Source organism: Heterodontus francisci, chromosome 3 (genome assembly GCF_036365525.1).
Source record: "Heterodontus francisci isolate sHetFra1 chromosome 3, sHetFra1.hap1, whole genome shotgun sequence".
Classification (NCBI taxonomy): domain Eukaryota; kingdom Metazoa; phylum Chordata; class Chondrichthyes; order Heterodontiformes; family Heterodontidae; genus Heterodontus; species Heterodontus francisci.
In genome coordinates, this window is record NC_090373.1 from 169902077 (window position 1) to 169915959 (window position 13883).

Below are 13883 nucleotides of genomic sequence, written 5' to 3' on the forward strand. Positions count from 1 at the left end.
CAAAAGTATACAATTGAATTAAGATGGAACAGTTTAAGAAAGCAGCTGGAAGAACATTAGATGCATCACTTCCAATGCCCTGGCAAAGCAATTGACGAAGCTAACTGAATACCAACAACAAAACAACAACTTTATTTGATAAGGTGTCGACCAAAACTTGTTTTCACAGCCACATCTCCTTCCTCAGTGACTGCCTCCAGCTCTGACTTATTCCACATGGATTCCAACTGAAGTTCCATCCTTCATGTTTTGAATCCACCCAGGATTACAGGATCTCCAAGACATACAATGTTCCTTGGACTGCTGTCCTCGCAGCATTCTGAGATCTACACTCAGTGCCATGCGCCGCCACATGTACACACTCACCCTCTCTCTCCATAAGCACCGACTCACCTTATCTCAAAGCTGACCTGCTCCTTCATCCTATCCGATGCTTTAGCAAAAAAACTTTTTCTCTTCCTTTCCGGTGTTAAGGAATGCAAGCTCCAGCAGCTCATGGGGACTATGCTCCTCCAGATCCTTTTTTCCCTTCACTTCCCTCTGACCTCATCCCTTCTCTTAATCTGACCCCTTGCCGTATATTCACAATACCCTCTGACCTTCCCATCTCTGACGCTAAGCGATCTGTACTTAACAAAGTACTCAGTTTTATCCCCTTACGTCCCCAGCTCAATGAATTTTGTGCTCGGCGTGGCGTTGAGCTCTTCTTCTGTTGCCTTCACCTCTGGGCTCACTTCTTTGACCAAGAGTCCTCTCCCCGACCAGCAGACCCATTCACCCGTCTCCAGTATTCTCCTTCCACCTGGACCCCTCCCTCTGGCCTCTTACTCTTGATTGTTTCATTGAGAACTGTCAGCGTGACATTGGCTATCTTAATTTCACTGTTCCCTTCACCCACTCTAACCTGTCTCCCTCTGAATTTGCTGCACTCTGTTCTCTCAGGTCTAACCCTGACCTTGTGATCAAACCTGCTGACAAGGTTCGTGCTGCTGTTGTCTGGTGTACTGACCGCTACCTTGCAGAGGATGAGCGCCAAATATCAGCTACTTCTTCTGACCTTCCCCTGGACCATGACCCCACCACCGAACATCAAGCCACTGGCTCCAGGACTGACACTGACCTCATCTCCTCTGGAGATCTTTCCTCTACAGCTTCCAGCCTCATAGTTCTGTAAGCCCGAACAGCCCGCTTCTACCTCCTCCCCAAAATCCACAAATAAGACTGTCCTGGTAGACCCATCGTTTCAGCCTGTTCCTGCCCCACGGAACTTATTTCTTCCTATCTTGACTCTATCTTTTCTCACCTGGTCCAGTCTTTTCCCACCTATATCCATGACTCTTCTGACGCCCTACATCATTTTGACAATTTCCAGTTTCCTGGCCTTAACCGCCTCCTCTTCACTGTGGACGTTCAATCTCTTTGCACCTTCATCCCCCACCAGGACGGTCTGAGGTCTCTCCACTTCTTACTTGAACAGAGGCCCAACCAGTCCCCATCCACCACCACCCTTTTCCTGGCTGAACTTGTTCTCACATTGAACAACTTCTCCTTCAACTCTACTCACTTCCTCCAAATAAAAGGTATTGATGGGTACCCGCCAGGGTCCTAGTTATTCCTGTCTTTTTGTGGGGTATATTGAACATTCCTTGTTCCCATCCTACTCCGGTTCCCTCCCCCAACTCTTTTTACAGTAGATTAATGATTGTAGTATCAGTGCCATTTCCTGCTCTCGCCCTGAACTGGAAAACTTATTCAACTTTGCTCCCAATTTCCACCCTTCTCTTACCTTCACGTGGTCCATCTCCAACACATCACTTCCCTTCTTCAACTTCTCTGCATCCATTTCTGGGGATAGACTAATGTTCATTATAAACCTAACGATGCCCATGGCTACCTCGATTACACTTCCTCACACATCCTGGAAGGACTAATTCCATTCTCCCAGTTTTTCCATCTCCAACTGTTCTGATGGTGCAACCTTCCACAACAGTGCTTCTGATATGTCTTCCTTTATCCTCAACTGTGGTTGACAGGGCCCTCAACCATGTCCAACCCATTTCCTACATTCTGCCCTCACCCCTTCCCTTCCCTTCCCTTCCCTCCCAGAACCGTGACTAGGTACCCTTTGTCCTCACTTTCCACCCCACCAGCCTCCACATCCGAAGGATCGTCCTCTGCCATTCCCACCACTTCCAGCATGATGCCACCAGCAAACGCATCTGCCCCTCCCCTCCCCATCAGCATTCCGAAGGGATTGTTCCCACCACGACACCCTGGTCCATTCCTCCATCACCCCTGACACCTCATTCCCTTCCCATGGCATCTTCCTACACAATTGCAGGAGGTGTATTACCTGCTCTTTTACCTCTTTCCTCACCATCCAAGGCCCCAAACACTTCTTCCAGATGAAACAGCGATTTACTTGCACTTCTTTCAATTTAGTATACTGTATTCACCGCTCACAATGCGGTTGCATCTACACTAGGGAGACCAAACGCAGATTGGGTGACCGCGTTGCGGAGCACCTCCGCTCAGTCCACAAGCATGACTCCAAGAACACAAGAAATAGGAACAGAAGTAGACCATATGGCCCATCGAGCTGGCTCCGCCATTCAGTATGATCATGGCTGATCTTGTGCTTCAATTCCACTTTCCTGCCTGCTCCCCATATCCCTTGGTTCCCTGCAAGACCAAAAATCTATCTATCCCAGCCTTAAATGTATTCAATGATGGAACATCTACAAATTCTGGGGTAGAGAATTCTAAAGATTCAAAACCCTTTGAATGTAGTAATTTCTCCTCCTCTCAGTCCTGAATGATTGACCCTTTATCCTGAGACTGTGTCCCCGTGTTCTAGATTCCCTGACCAGTGGGAACAATCTCTCAGCTTCTACCCTATCAAGCCCTTTCAGAATCTTGTATGTCTCAATTAGATCGCCCCCTATCGACCCAATTTACTCAGCCTCTCATCATAGGACAAGCCCCTCATCCCAGGAACCAATTTAATACATCTTCACTGCACTGCCTCCAGTGTAAGTGTATCTTTTCTTAAATGTGGAGACCAAAACTGCACACAGTATTACAGGTGCAGTCTCACCAAAGCCTTGTACAATTTTAGTAAGACTTCTTTATTCCGGTACTCCAATCCCCTTGCAATAAAGGCCAACATGCCATTTGCCTTCCTAATAGCCTGCGGCACCTGCATGTTAACTTTGTGAGTTCCTTGTATAAGCGCACCCAAGTCTCTCTGACCATCAACACTTACCAGTTTCAGATCTTTTAAAAAATATTCTGCTTTTTTATTTTTGCAACCAAAGTGAACAACTTTACCCTTCCCTACATTTATAGTCCATTTGCTATCTTGTTGCCCACACACTTAACTTGTCTATCTCTCTTTGCAGCCTCTCTACATCCTCCCACAGCTTACCTTTCCACCAAGCTTTGTATCATCAGCAAACTTAGATACATTACTCTCTGTCTCTTCACCCGTCATTAATATATAGTGTAAGTAGCTGAGGCCCCAGCACTGATCCTTGTGGCACTCCACTATTTACTGCCTGCCAGCTTGAAAATGCCACATTTATGCTCACTCTCTGCTTCCTGTCTGTTAACCAATCCTCTATCCATGCGAATATATTACCCCCAACACCATGAGCCTTTGTCTTGCCTATTAATCTTTTATATGGCACCTTATTGAATGCCTTTTGAAAATCCAGGTATACTACATCTACTGATTCCCCTTTATCTACCCTACTAGTTACATACTCAAAAAAAAATCTAATAAATTTGTCAAACAGGATCTCCTTTTAGTAAAGCTATGTTGACTTGTTCTAATCATACTGTGCTTTTCCAAGTGCAATGTTAAGACTTCTTCAATAATAGTGTCCAGCATTTTCCCAACGACTGATGTTAGGCAACTAGACCGTAGTTCCCTGTTTTCTCTCTACCTCCTTTCTTGAAAAGCGGTGTAACATTTGCCAACTTCCAATCTGACGGAACCATTCCTGAATCTAAGTAATTCTGGAAAATCGCAGCCACGCATCCACTATCTCTGCAGCTATCTCTTTTAGAACCCTAGGACGTAGGCCATCTGGTCCTGGGGTATTGTCAGATTTTAGTCCCTCAAGTTTCTCCAATGCTTTTTCTCTGCTGATATCAATATCCTTAATTTCCTCACTTTTTAGCCCCTAGGTTACTGCCTATTTCTGGAATGGAACTTGTGTCTACTACTGTGAAGACCGACAGAAAATATTTGTTCAATGCCTCTGCCCCTTCCTCATTCCCCATGATCATTTCTCCTGTCTCTGCCTCTAAGGGACAAACATTTACTTTAGCTACTCTCTTGTTATGTACTTATAAAAGCTCTTACGATCTGTTTTTGTATTGCTGTCTAGTTTACTCTCATTCTATTTTTTCCCTTTTTGTCAACGTTTTGGTGGCCCTTTGCTGGTTTCTAAAACACTCCCAATCCTCAGACTTGTTATTTTGTATTGCTACATTTTAGTCTAATACTCTCCTTAACCTCCTGAGTGAGCCATGGATGGGTCTTTCTTGACGAGGTTTTGTTTTTGAACAGAATGTACTTTTGTTGAACCATTTGATTTGCTTCTTTAAATGTTTCCCACTGTTTATTTACCGCCGTACCTTCCAGTCTATTTTTCGCAATTAACCTTTAGCCAGTTCTCCCCTCATACCTTTGTAATTGGCTTTAAGTTTAAGGTTCTTGTTTGTGATTGAAATGTGTCACTTTCTGACTTAACATGAAATTCAGTGGTATTATGATCACTACTTCCCATTTCCCAGTGGATCTTTAACTATGACATTACTTATTAACCCTGTTTCATGACACAATATGAGATCTAAGATAGCTTTATCCCTAGTTGGTCCTACAACGTATTGCTCCAAGAAACTGTCACAAAAGCATTCTACAAATTCATCTTCTAGGCCACTGTTGTCAATTTGATTGTCCCAGTCTATATGCAGATTAAAGTCCACCACAATTAATACATTACCTTTTTACATGCTCCAATAATTTTCTGTTTAATGTTCTGTCCAGTAATATAATTACTGTTAGGAGGCCTGTAAACTACTTCCACCAGTGTTTTCTGACTCCTGCTATTCCTAATTTCCACCCAAACTGATTCTACTTCATGATCTTCTGAGGCCAGATCCCTTCTTATTAATGTCCTTATGCCATCCTTTACTATTAGGGCTACACCTCCTACTTTGCCATTCTGCTTGTCTCTCCGAAATATTGTGTACCCTGGAATATTTATTTCCCAACTTGATCTCCTTGTAACCATGTCTCGGTAATGGCAATTAGATCTAGATCATTTACCTCTATTCGTGCCACAGTTCATCTATCATATTACAGACGCTTTGTGCATTCAGATAAAGGAGCTTTAATTTCATTTTTTTTACTTCTATTCCCTGTAATGACCAGATTTGCCAATATACAATTTTTGTTCAATTCTCTGTCCCTTCCTGTCCCTTTCTGTTGGGAGTTACCCACATCACCATCCTACTCCGATGCCCTGACCTCTCTCTTTGGATTTCTATATTCCCCTTTATCCAAACCCTTCCCCGCCCCCCAACACCCATTAGTTTAAAGCCCTGTCCACAGCCCTACTTATGCGATTGGCCAGGACACTGGTTCCAGCCCGTTCAAGCTTCCAGTTGCTTGCCATTTGAATTCACCGCCCTGCTGTCATGCCCATTGTGACGGAAAACCCACATGCCAAATGGAAAATTATTAATTTCGTCATATAAGACTCTGCCTGAGACTTTTTACTGGACTTTGCAAATAACTTTTAAAAAGCAGAAAAGAACAGTTAAAGATGGCCATGCACAATTTGTATATGAGAAGCCAAAGAACGGCTGGGAGACAGAGGTAATTACCCAGTTGAGCTAGAACAATAGGGGTGCGCTCTGATTCAATTACCTAGAATGGTTTTTGTCAATGGTGGTTGTCAAAAGCCTTGACACCCATTGACTTTGAAAGAGCCAAACGCGCTCCCCACCACCCCCACCAAGTATGTTTGCACAGCTTGAAAGAAGAACTTTGACTTTCAAAAAACCTTACAGAAACCTCTATTATCAAACAAAGAGGTGGTCACATGACATACCTGCCTCTCCAACTCTGAGTTTGTGAATTGTGCTTCAGAAGGAAATAAGATGGTAAGTGAACTCCAAGAAGCACCTGTCTTTCTCTCTCCCTCCTTCTCCAGCAAAGTCCCAGGAAGCTGCAGCTAGACTTCAAATCTACAGACCCTTACAGGCAGCAACCAAGAGAATGGATAAAGCCTCCCTTCAGCCTTCCGAAACCAGAGAAGCAAGCCTGAATTGTGCATGGCCCAGCGAGAACTTCAAGACTTTACTTCAACTAAGGACATTGAAACTCAGTATTTGAATTCCATTTATTACAGACTTTACTTCAACCTCCCAATTCTTTTTCTCCTCTGTATCTGTTTGTGCCTCTCGTATGAATGTGAGTGTGGATGCGTCGCGTATTTTAGTAATTTTAACTGGTTTAGAGTGATGAGGTTAATAAACTTGCATCTTTCTTGTTTAAACACAAGAAAATCTGTCTGATTGGTTCATTTGTAATTATATTCGAGGGACAGTGAGCAGGGGCTCACTGAGATGGTAAGCTAAATCACTGTGTTAAAAGAATAAACCCTGTTGCGGTCAAAGCAGAGAAGGGGCGAAAGGGGAGCCTGAGACCCTTCCTCACCTGTCTTAACACGATATTCCTGTCCTTGGCCTGAGTTAGTGTTCCAGTGAACATAGCGCAAGCTCGAGGAGCAGCACCTCATCTTCTGCTTAGGCACTCTACAGCCTTCTGGGCTCAACATTGGTTTAACAAATTCAGAGCATGACTGGCTTTTTTATTTCATTATTTTTTAACCATGTGCCTGTCTTAAACTTGTGTTTCATGTTTGTGCTTTTGGACAGAGCTGCTCATTATTCTGCTCTTAATACTCTCTCTGCCCCAATACTTTGTCATTCACTACAACTATTAACACTCCCTTTGCCTTTGTTCCATGACATCTTTGTCATTTAATCTTTCTTGCTTTCTGTCCTATCATACACCTTCCCTTTTGTTCTCCTTCCCCCGCCTCCATTTCGCTTGCTCAAAACCTATTACATTTCTAATCTTTGATGAAAAGTCTAGACCTGAAACATTAACTCAGTTTCTCCACAGATTCTGCCAGACCTGCTGAGTTTCCAGCACTTTCTGTTCTTAAAATAACAACTTAAATTAAAATCGAGCTTTTAATGTAATAAAGTGTCTGAAGGCGCTTTACAGGAGCCTTATAAAACAAAATGTGACACTGAGCAACATAAGGAGATATTCGGTCAGAAGACCAAAAGCTTGGACAAAGAAGTAGGTTTTAAGGAGTGTCTTAAAGAAGGAAAGTGGGGTGGAGAGATGGAAAGGTGTAAGGAGGCAATTCCAGAGCTTAGGGCCGAGGCAACTCGAGGCACGACCACCAATGGTGGAGAGATTTAAATTGGAGATGCTCAATAGCCCAAACGTAGAGGAGCACAGATATCACAGAGGGTTGTGGTGCTGGAGGTGATTACGGAGATAAGGAGGGGCAAGGCCATGGAGGGATTTGAAAATAAGGATGAGAATTTTAAAATCAAGACATTGCTTGACCAGGAGCCAATGTAGGTCAGCGAGCACAGTGGTGATGGGGGTGCAGGATTTGGTGTGAGTTAAGACATGGGCAGCAGAGGTTTGGATGACTTCAAGTTTACTGGGTAATATAGGCATAATGTGTAGAATACAAGTTTATAGAAGTTATGCTGAGACTCTTCAATTGTCTGGTTGTCTCAGTGGTAGTACTTAGCTTTGAAACAGAAGGTCATGGGGGCTTCCTTCCCCCTGCAGGACATGAACACATAATCTAGGCTGAAACTTCAGCTCAGTATACCATTCAAAAAAAGAGCAGAGGAGATAACCTGGTGTCTCAGCCAACACTTATCCCTCACTTAACACCCTCAAATACAGATTAGTTGATCATCTCTATGCTCTTGGTGGGACCTTGCTGTGCATAAATTGGCTGGCGGGTATGCTTCGAAAGTAATTGGCTGTGCTGCACTTGGGGAAGTTCTGAAATGTGAAAGGCTACACATCAGTTGAGTTTGTTTATAATGTACTGGGCAGGCCACAGTTAGAATCATCTGTAACATAAATGGTGCAGTTTAGGCTTTTTTAAAGTTATTAATCTCAGTGTAGAATATTTCCCCCTGTTTTAAGTTTCAGTGCAAGCTTCTGACCCAGAGGCTGAACGAGGGATTGTCTTCCAGTCTTCCACCAGTACCACTTGAAAACTGGGAACTGTGGGACAGTTGCCTTCTTGACTATCTCTCCATTTTCTCTCTTCTTGCCCTTTCTGCATGCTTTTACCTACCCCCACCCCTGTTTATACTCACCTGGATACTTTATCTATAACATGAATTTACTCTTTGGGAACTATGATATTTGATTTTTTAAAAAAGTAAATTTGAAATCTTGTGTTGGCTGTTCTTTTAGATAAAGAAGAAAAAGCACTGTGTCAATAAAAGTCTGGCAATTGGAGAAGTACTTTCCACAGCTGACCTTGCGACTGGAGTAAAGGTAAAATGTTACGACCGAGGCGGGAGGAGTGCACTGTTTATTCTAGTCCCACTTCTCCACCGTTCACAACATATACTTAAAGTTTCCAACTTACTGATACAGTCAATCATATACTCTATTTTCCCCATAAATAAAACACACCAACCAGGTTTCCTTAATAAACAACAAAATTATCAGTTTATTATAAATCAAGCCCGAACTAATAATGAAGTAAAACATACACACGAATTGAAATAGTAAAGCCCCTTATTTATCCCAGACCCACACACACACACACACACACACACACACACACACACACACACACACACACACACACACACACACACACACACACACACACACACACACACACACTAACTAACCAGGAAAAAATAAAAGGGATTTTTATTTACTGCTGTTACAAAGAAATAGAAGGAATAATTAAAAAAAAACACAGGCTGAAAAGAAGGTATGGAAAGATGTCTTTTGTTTTGGTTAGACTTCCCAAATGGAGCTCGACGGCTGTCAAGGGGATCTTTGTAGAACAGTTCTTTTCAGGCGATGTTGATGATCAGTTTGGGTAGGCTTTCCAAGAGATGCAGCTACAGAGGCTCCAAATAGGCCTTAAAGCAGGAATGTAGCATTTCAGGTTTCAGTTCCCACACATTTGATGCAAAGGTTCCTTCAAACATGCGAGGTTTCTTCAAATACAGGAGGGAATAGGAAACTGACACACTGGAAATGCAGGGTTTTTTCCAGGAGAGAGAGATGAGCTGGGTCTTCTTCAATTGCAGGCAAAACACCAAATGGCCTTTTAACAGTTCAAACTGAAATTGAAAACATTTCCAAAGTATAATGCTTCCAAGTTTTGTATCACCTGCAAACTTTGAAATTGTGCCCTGTACATCAATGTCCAGGTCATTAATATATATCAGGTCCCAACACTGACCCCTAGGGAACTCCACTACAAACCTTCCTCCAATTTGAATGTCACTCTGCCAATTCCTGACCCATGTTGCTACCATCCCTTTTATTCCATGAGCTATAACTTTGCTTACAAGTCTGTTGTCGGCACTGTATCAAATGCCTTTTGAAAGTCCATGTACACTGCATCAACTGCATTGCTGTCATCAACCCTCTTCAAAAAAACTCCAGCAAGATAGTTAAACATGATTTTTCCCTTAAGAAATCCATGCTGGCTTCTTTAATTAACCCGCATTTGTCCATGTGACTATTAATTTTGTCCCAAATTATTCTTTCTGTAAGTTTCCCCACCACTGAAGTTAAACTGACTGGCCTGTAGTTGCTGAGCTTACCTTTACACCCTTTTTGAACAAGGGTGTAATGTTTGCAATTCTCCAATCCTCTGGCACCACCCCCGAGTCTGATGAAGACTGAAAAATTATGGCCATGCCTCTGCGATTTCCAACCTCACTTCCCTCAGTATCCTTCGATCCATCTCATCCGGTCCTGGTGTTTTATCCATTTTAAGTACAGACTTCCTATCTCCTCCTCTTTATCAATTTTAAACCCTTCTAGTGTTTGAATTACCTCCTCTTTTACCATTACCTGGGTTGCATCTTCTTCCTTGGTAAAGATAGATGCAAAGTAGTCACTTAAAACCTCAACTATGCCCTCTGCCTCCATGTGTAAATCCTTTTATGGTCCCTAATCAGCCCACTCCTCCTTTTACTACCCCTTTATATCTATAGAAAACTTTGGGATTCCATTTAATGTTAGCTGCCAGACTCTTTTCATGCTCTCTCTTTGCTTCTCTTATTTGCTTTTTCACTTCCCCTCTGAACCTTCAATATTCAGCCTCGTTCTCAATAGTATTTTTTACCTGGTATCTGTCATATGGACATTTTTTCTTCTTTGTCTTAATCTTTACTTCTTTTGTCATCCAGGGAGCTCTGGATTTGTTTACCCTACCTTTCCCCTTCGAGGAAACATACATTGACTGTGCCCGAACTAGCTCTTCTTTGAAGGTAGCCCATTGTTGATCGACTGTTTTTCCTGCCAACCTTTGACTCCAATGTATTTGCCCCAGCTCTATTCTTACCCCATTGAAGTTGGCTTCCCCCCAGTCAATTATTCTTACTCTGGTTTGTCCTTTGTCCTTTTCCATAGTCAACTTAAACCTTATGATACAATGATACTGCTCAGTGATACCCAGTTTGGGTTCCGACAGGGCGACTCAGCACCTGACCTCATTACAGCCTTGGTTCAGACATGGACAAAAGAGCGGAACTCAAGAGGTGAGGTGAGAGTGACTGCCCTTGACATCAAGGCAGCATTTGACCGAGTATGGCATCAAGGAGCCCTAGCAAAACTGGAGTCAATGGGAATCGGCATGCTTTCCTTCATCGGACGGGGCATTGAGTACAAGAGTTGGCAGGTCATGTTACAGTTGTATAGGACTTTGGTTCGGCCACATTTGGAATACTGCGTACAGTTCTGGTCGCCACATTATCAAAAGGATGTGGATGCTTTGGAGAGGGTGCAGAGGAGGTTCACCAGGATGTTGCCTGGTATGGAGGGCGCTAGCTATGAAGAGAGGTTGAGCAGATTAGGATTATTTTCATTAGAAAGACGGAGGTTGAGGGGGGACCTGATTGAGGTGTACAAAATCATGAGAGGTATAGACAGGGTGGATAGCAAGAGGCTTTTTCCCAGAGTGGGGGTTTCAATTACTAGAGGACACGAGTTCAAAGTGAAAGGGGAAAAGTTTAGGGGGGATATGCGTGGAAAGTTCTTTACGCAGAGGGTGGTGGGCACCTGGAACGCATTGCCAGCGGAGGTGGTAGATGCGGGCACGATGGAGTCTTTTAAGATGTATCTAGACAGATACATGAATGGGCAGGAAGAAAAGAGATACAGAACCTTAGAAAATAGGCGACATGTTTAGAGAGAGGATCTGGATCGGCGCAGGCTTGAAGGGCCGAAGGGCCTGTTCCTGTGCTGTAATTATCTTTGTTCTTCTTTGTTCTTTGTTCTCTCCACTTGCCTGGATGGGTGCAGCTGCAACAACACTCAAAAGCTCGACACCATCCAGGACAAAGCAGCCCGCTTGACTGGCACCCCATCCACAAACATTCACACCCTCCACCACCGATGCACAGGGGCAGCAGTGTGTACTATCTACAAGATGCACTGCAGCAACGCACCAAGGCTCCTTAGACAGCACCTTCCAAACCCGCGACCTTTACCACCTCGAAGGACAAGAGCAGCAGATGCCTGGGAACCTGCAAGTTCCCATCCAAGTCACACACCATCCCGACTTGGAACTATATCACTGTTCCTTCACTGTCACTGGGTCAAAATCCTGGAACTCCCTTCCTAACAGCACTGTGGGTATACCTACCTCACATGGACTGCAATGGTTCAAGAAGGCAGCTCACCACCACCTTCTCGAGGGCAATTAGGGATGGGCAATAAATGCTGGCATAGCCAGTGATGCCCACATCCCATGAATGAATTTTTAAAAAATTATCACTGTCCCCTAAATGTTCTCCAACTGACACTTGATCCACTTGGCCCACCTCATTCCCGAGAACCAAGTCAAGCAGTGCCTCCTTTCACATTAGACTGGAAACATACTGCTTTGGAAATTTTACTGAACACAAACTAGGAACTCTTTACACTACTACGATCCCAGTCTATGTTTGGACAACTAAAGTCCCTCATTATAATTTTTACACCTCTCTGTAATTTCCTTGCAAATTTGTTCTTCTGTGTCCTTCCCACTAGTTGGTGGCCTATAGACAACACTGAGCAATGTAACTGCACCTTTTTTGTTCCTTAGCTCTAGCCAAATTGATTCTGTCCTCGACCCCTCTGGGGCATCCTTTTTCTCCAGCACTGCAATGCTCTCCTTAATCAGTACTGCCATCCCTCCTTCTTTTTTCCATTTGCTATCTTTCCTGAACACCTTGTAGCCAAGAATATTTCACACCCAGTGCTGCCCTTCTTTGAGGCAGGTCTCTGGTATAGTCACAACATCATATTTCTACATGTCAGTCTGCGCCTGTCATTCAGCAATCTTATTAACCACAGTATGTGCATTCACATACATGCACATTAACCCCGATTTAGTCTTTATTACTTTCTCCCTTACTCTGACCCCACCTAATAACTTACTGGTCCCTCCTCTCGTGCTATCTATCTCCCCCAATATTCTGTTGCCAGTTTTGCTTCCCTCCAATGTGAGCTCCCTCTCAGGTTCTCATCCCCCTGCCAATCTAGTTTAAATCCTCACCAACAGCACTGGCAAATCTCCCTACTAGGAAATTAGTCCCAGTCCTCCTGACATGCAACCCGCCCATCTTGTGCAGATCCCACCTTTAGATTAGATTAGAGATACAGCACTGAAACAGGCCCTTCGGCCCACCGAGTCTGTGCCGAACATCAACCACCCATTTATACTAATCCTACACTAATCCCATATTCCTACCAAACATCCCCACCTGTCCCTATATTTCCCTACCACCTACCTACACTAGTGACAATTTATAATGGCCAATTTACCTATCAACCTGCAAGTCTTTTGGCTTGTGGGAGGAAACCGGAGCACCCGGAGAAAACCCACGCAGACACAGGGAGAACTTGCAAACTCCACACAGGCAGTACACAGAATCGAACCCGGGTCCCTGGAGCTGTGAGACTGCGGTGCTAACCACTGCGCCACTGTGCCCCAGAGCTGGTCCCAATGCCTCAGAAATCTGATGCCCTCCTTCCTGCACCAGTTCTCCAGCCGCGTGTTCAATCGCTCAATTCTTCTATTCCTATGCTCACTTGCACGTGGGACTGGAAGTAATCCTGAGATTACTGCTTTTGAGGTCCTGCTTTTTAATCTCCTTCCTAGCTCCCTAAAATCAGGACCTCATTCCCCTTCCTACCTATGTCATTGGTGCCATGGTGGACCACTGCCTCTTGCTGTTTACTCTCTCCCAGAAGAATGTCCTGTTGCCGCTCCGTGACATCCTTGACCCTGGCACCAGGGAGGTAGCATACCATCCTAGAGTCACATTTACAGCCTCAGAAACACCTGTCTGTTCCCCAAACTAATGAATCCCATATCACTACTGCTCTTTTGCTCTTCTTCCCCGCCCCCCCATCCTGTGCAGCTGAGCCACCTGTGGTGCCACAAACCTGGCTCTGACTGCACTCCTCTGAGGAACCATCGTCCTCACCAGTATCCAAAATAGAAAACCGATTAGTGAACGAGATTGTCTCAGGGAACTTCTGCACTACCTGCCTAGTTCCCTAGACTGCC

At 44.1% G+C, this 13883-nt stretch overlaps 1 protein-coding gene across 1 annotated transcript in view; it reads left to right on the forward strand.

The window, feature by feature from the left end:
* acoxl (acyl-CoA oxidase-like) overlaps nucleotides 1-13883 on the forward strand; it is a 437923-nt gene that overhangs the window by 13825 nt on the left and 410215 nt on the right. The window contains exon 3 of the mRNA XM_068027531.1: nucleotides 8543-8626. Coding sequence (XP_067883632.1) covers nucleotides 8543-8626 — 84 coding nt within the window. The remainder of the gene's footprint in view (nucleotides 1-8542; nucleotides 8627-13883) is intronic.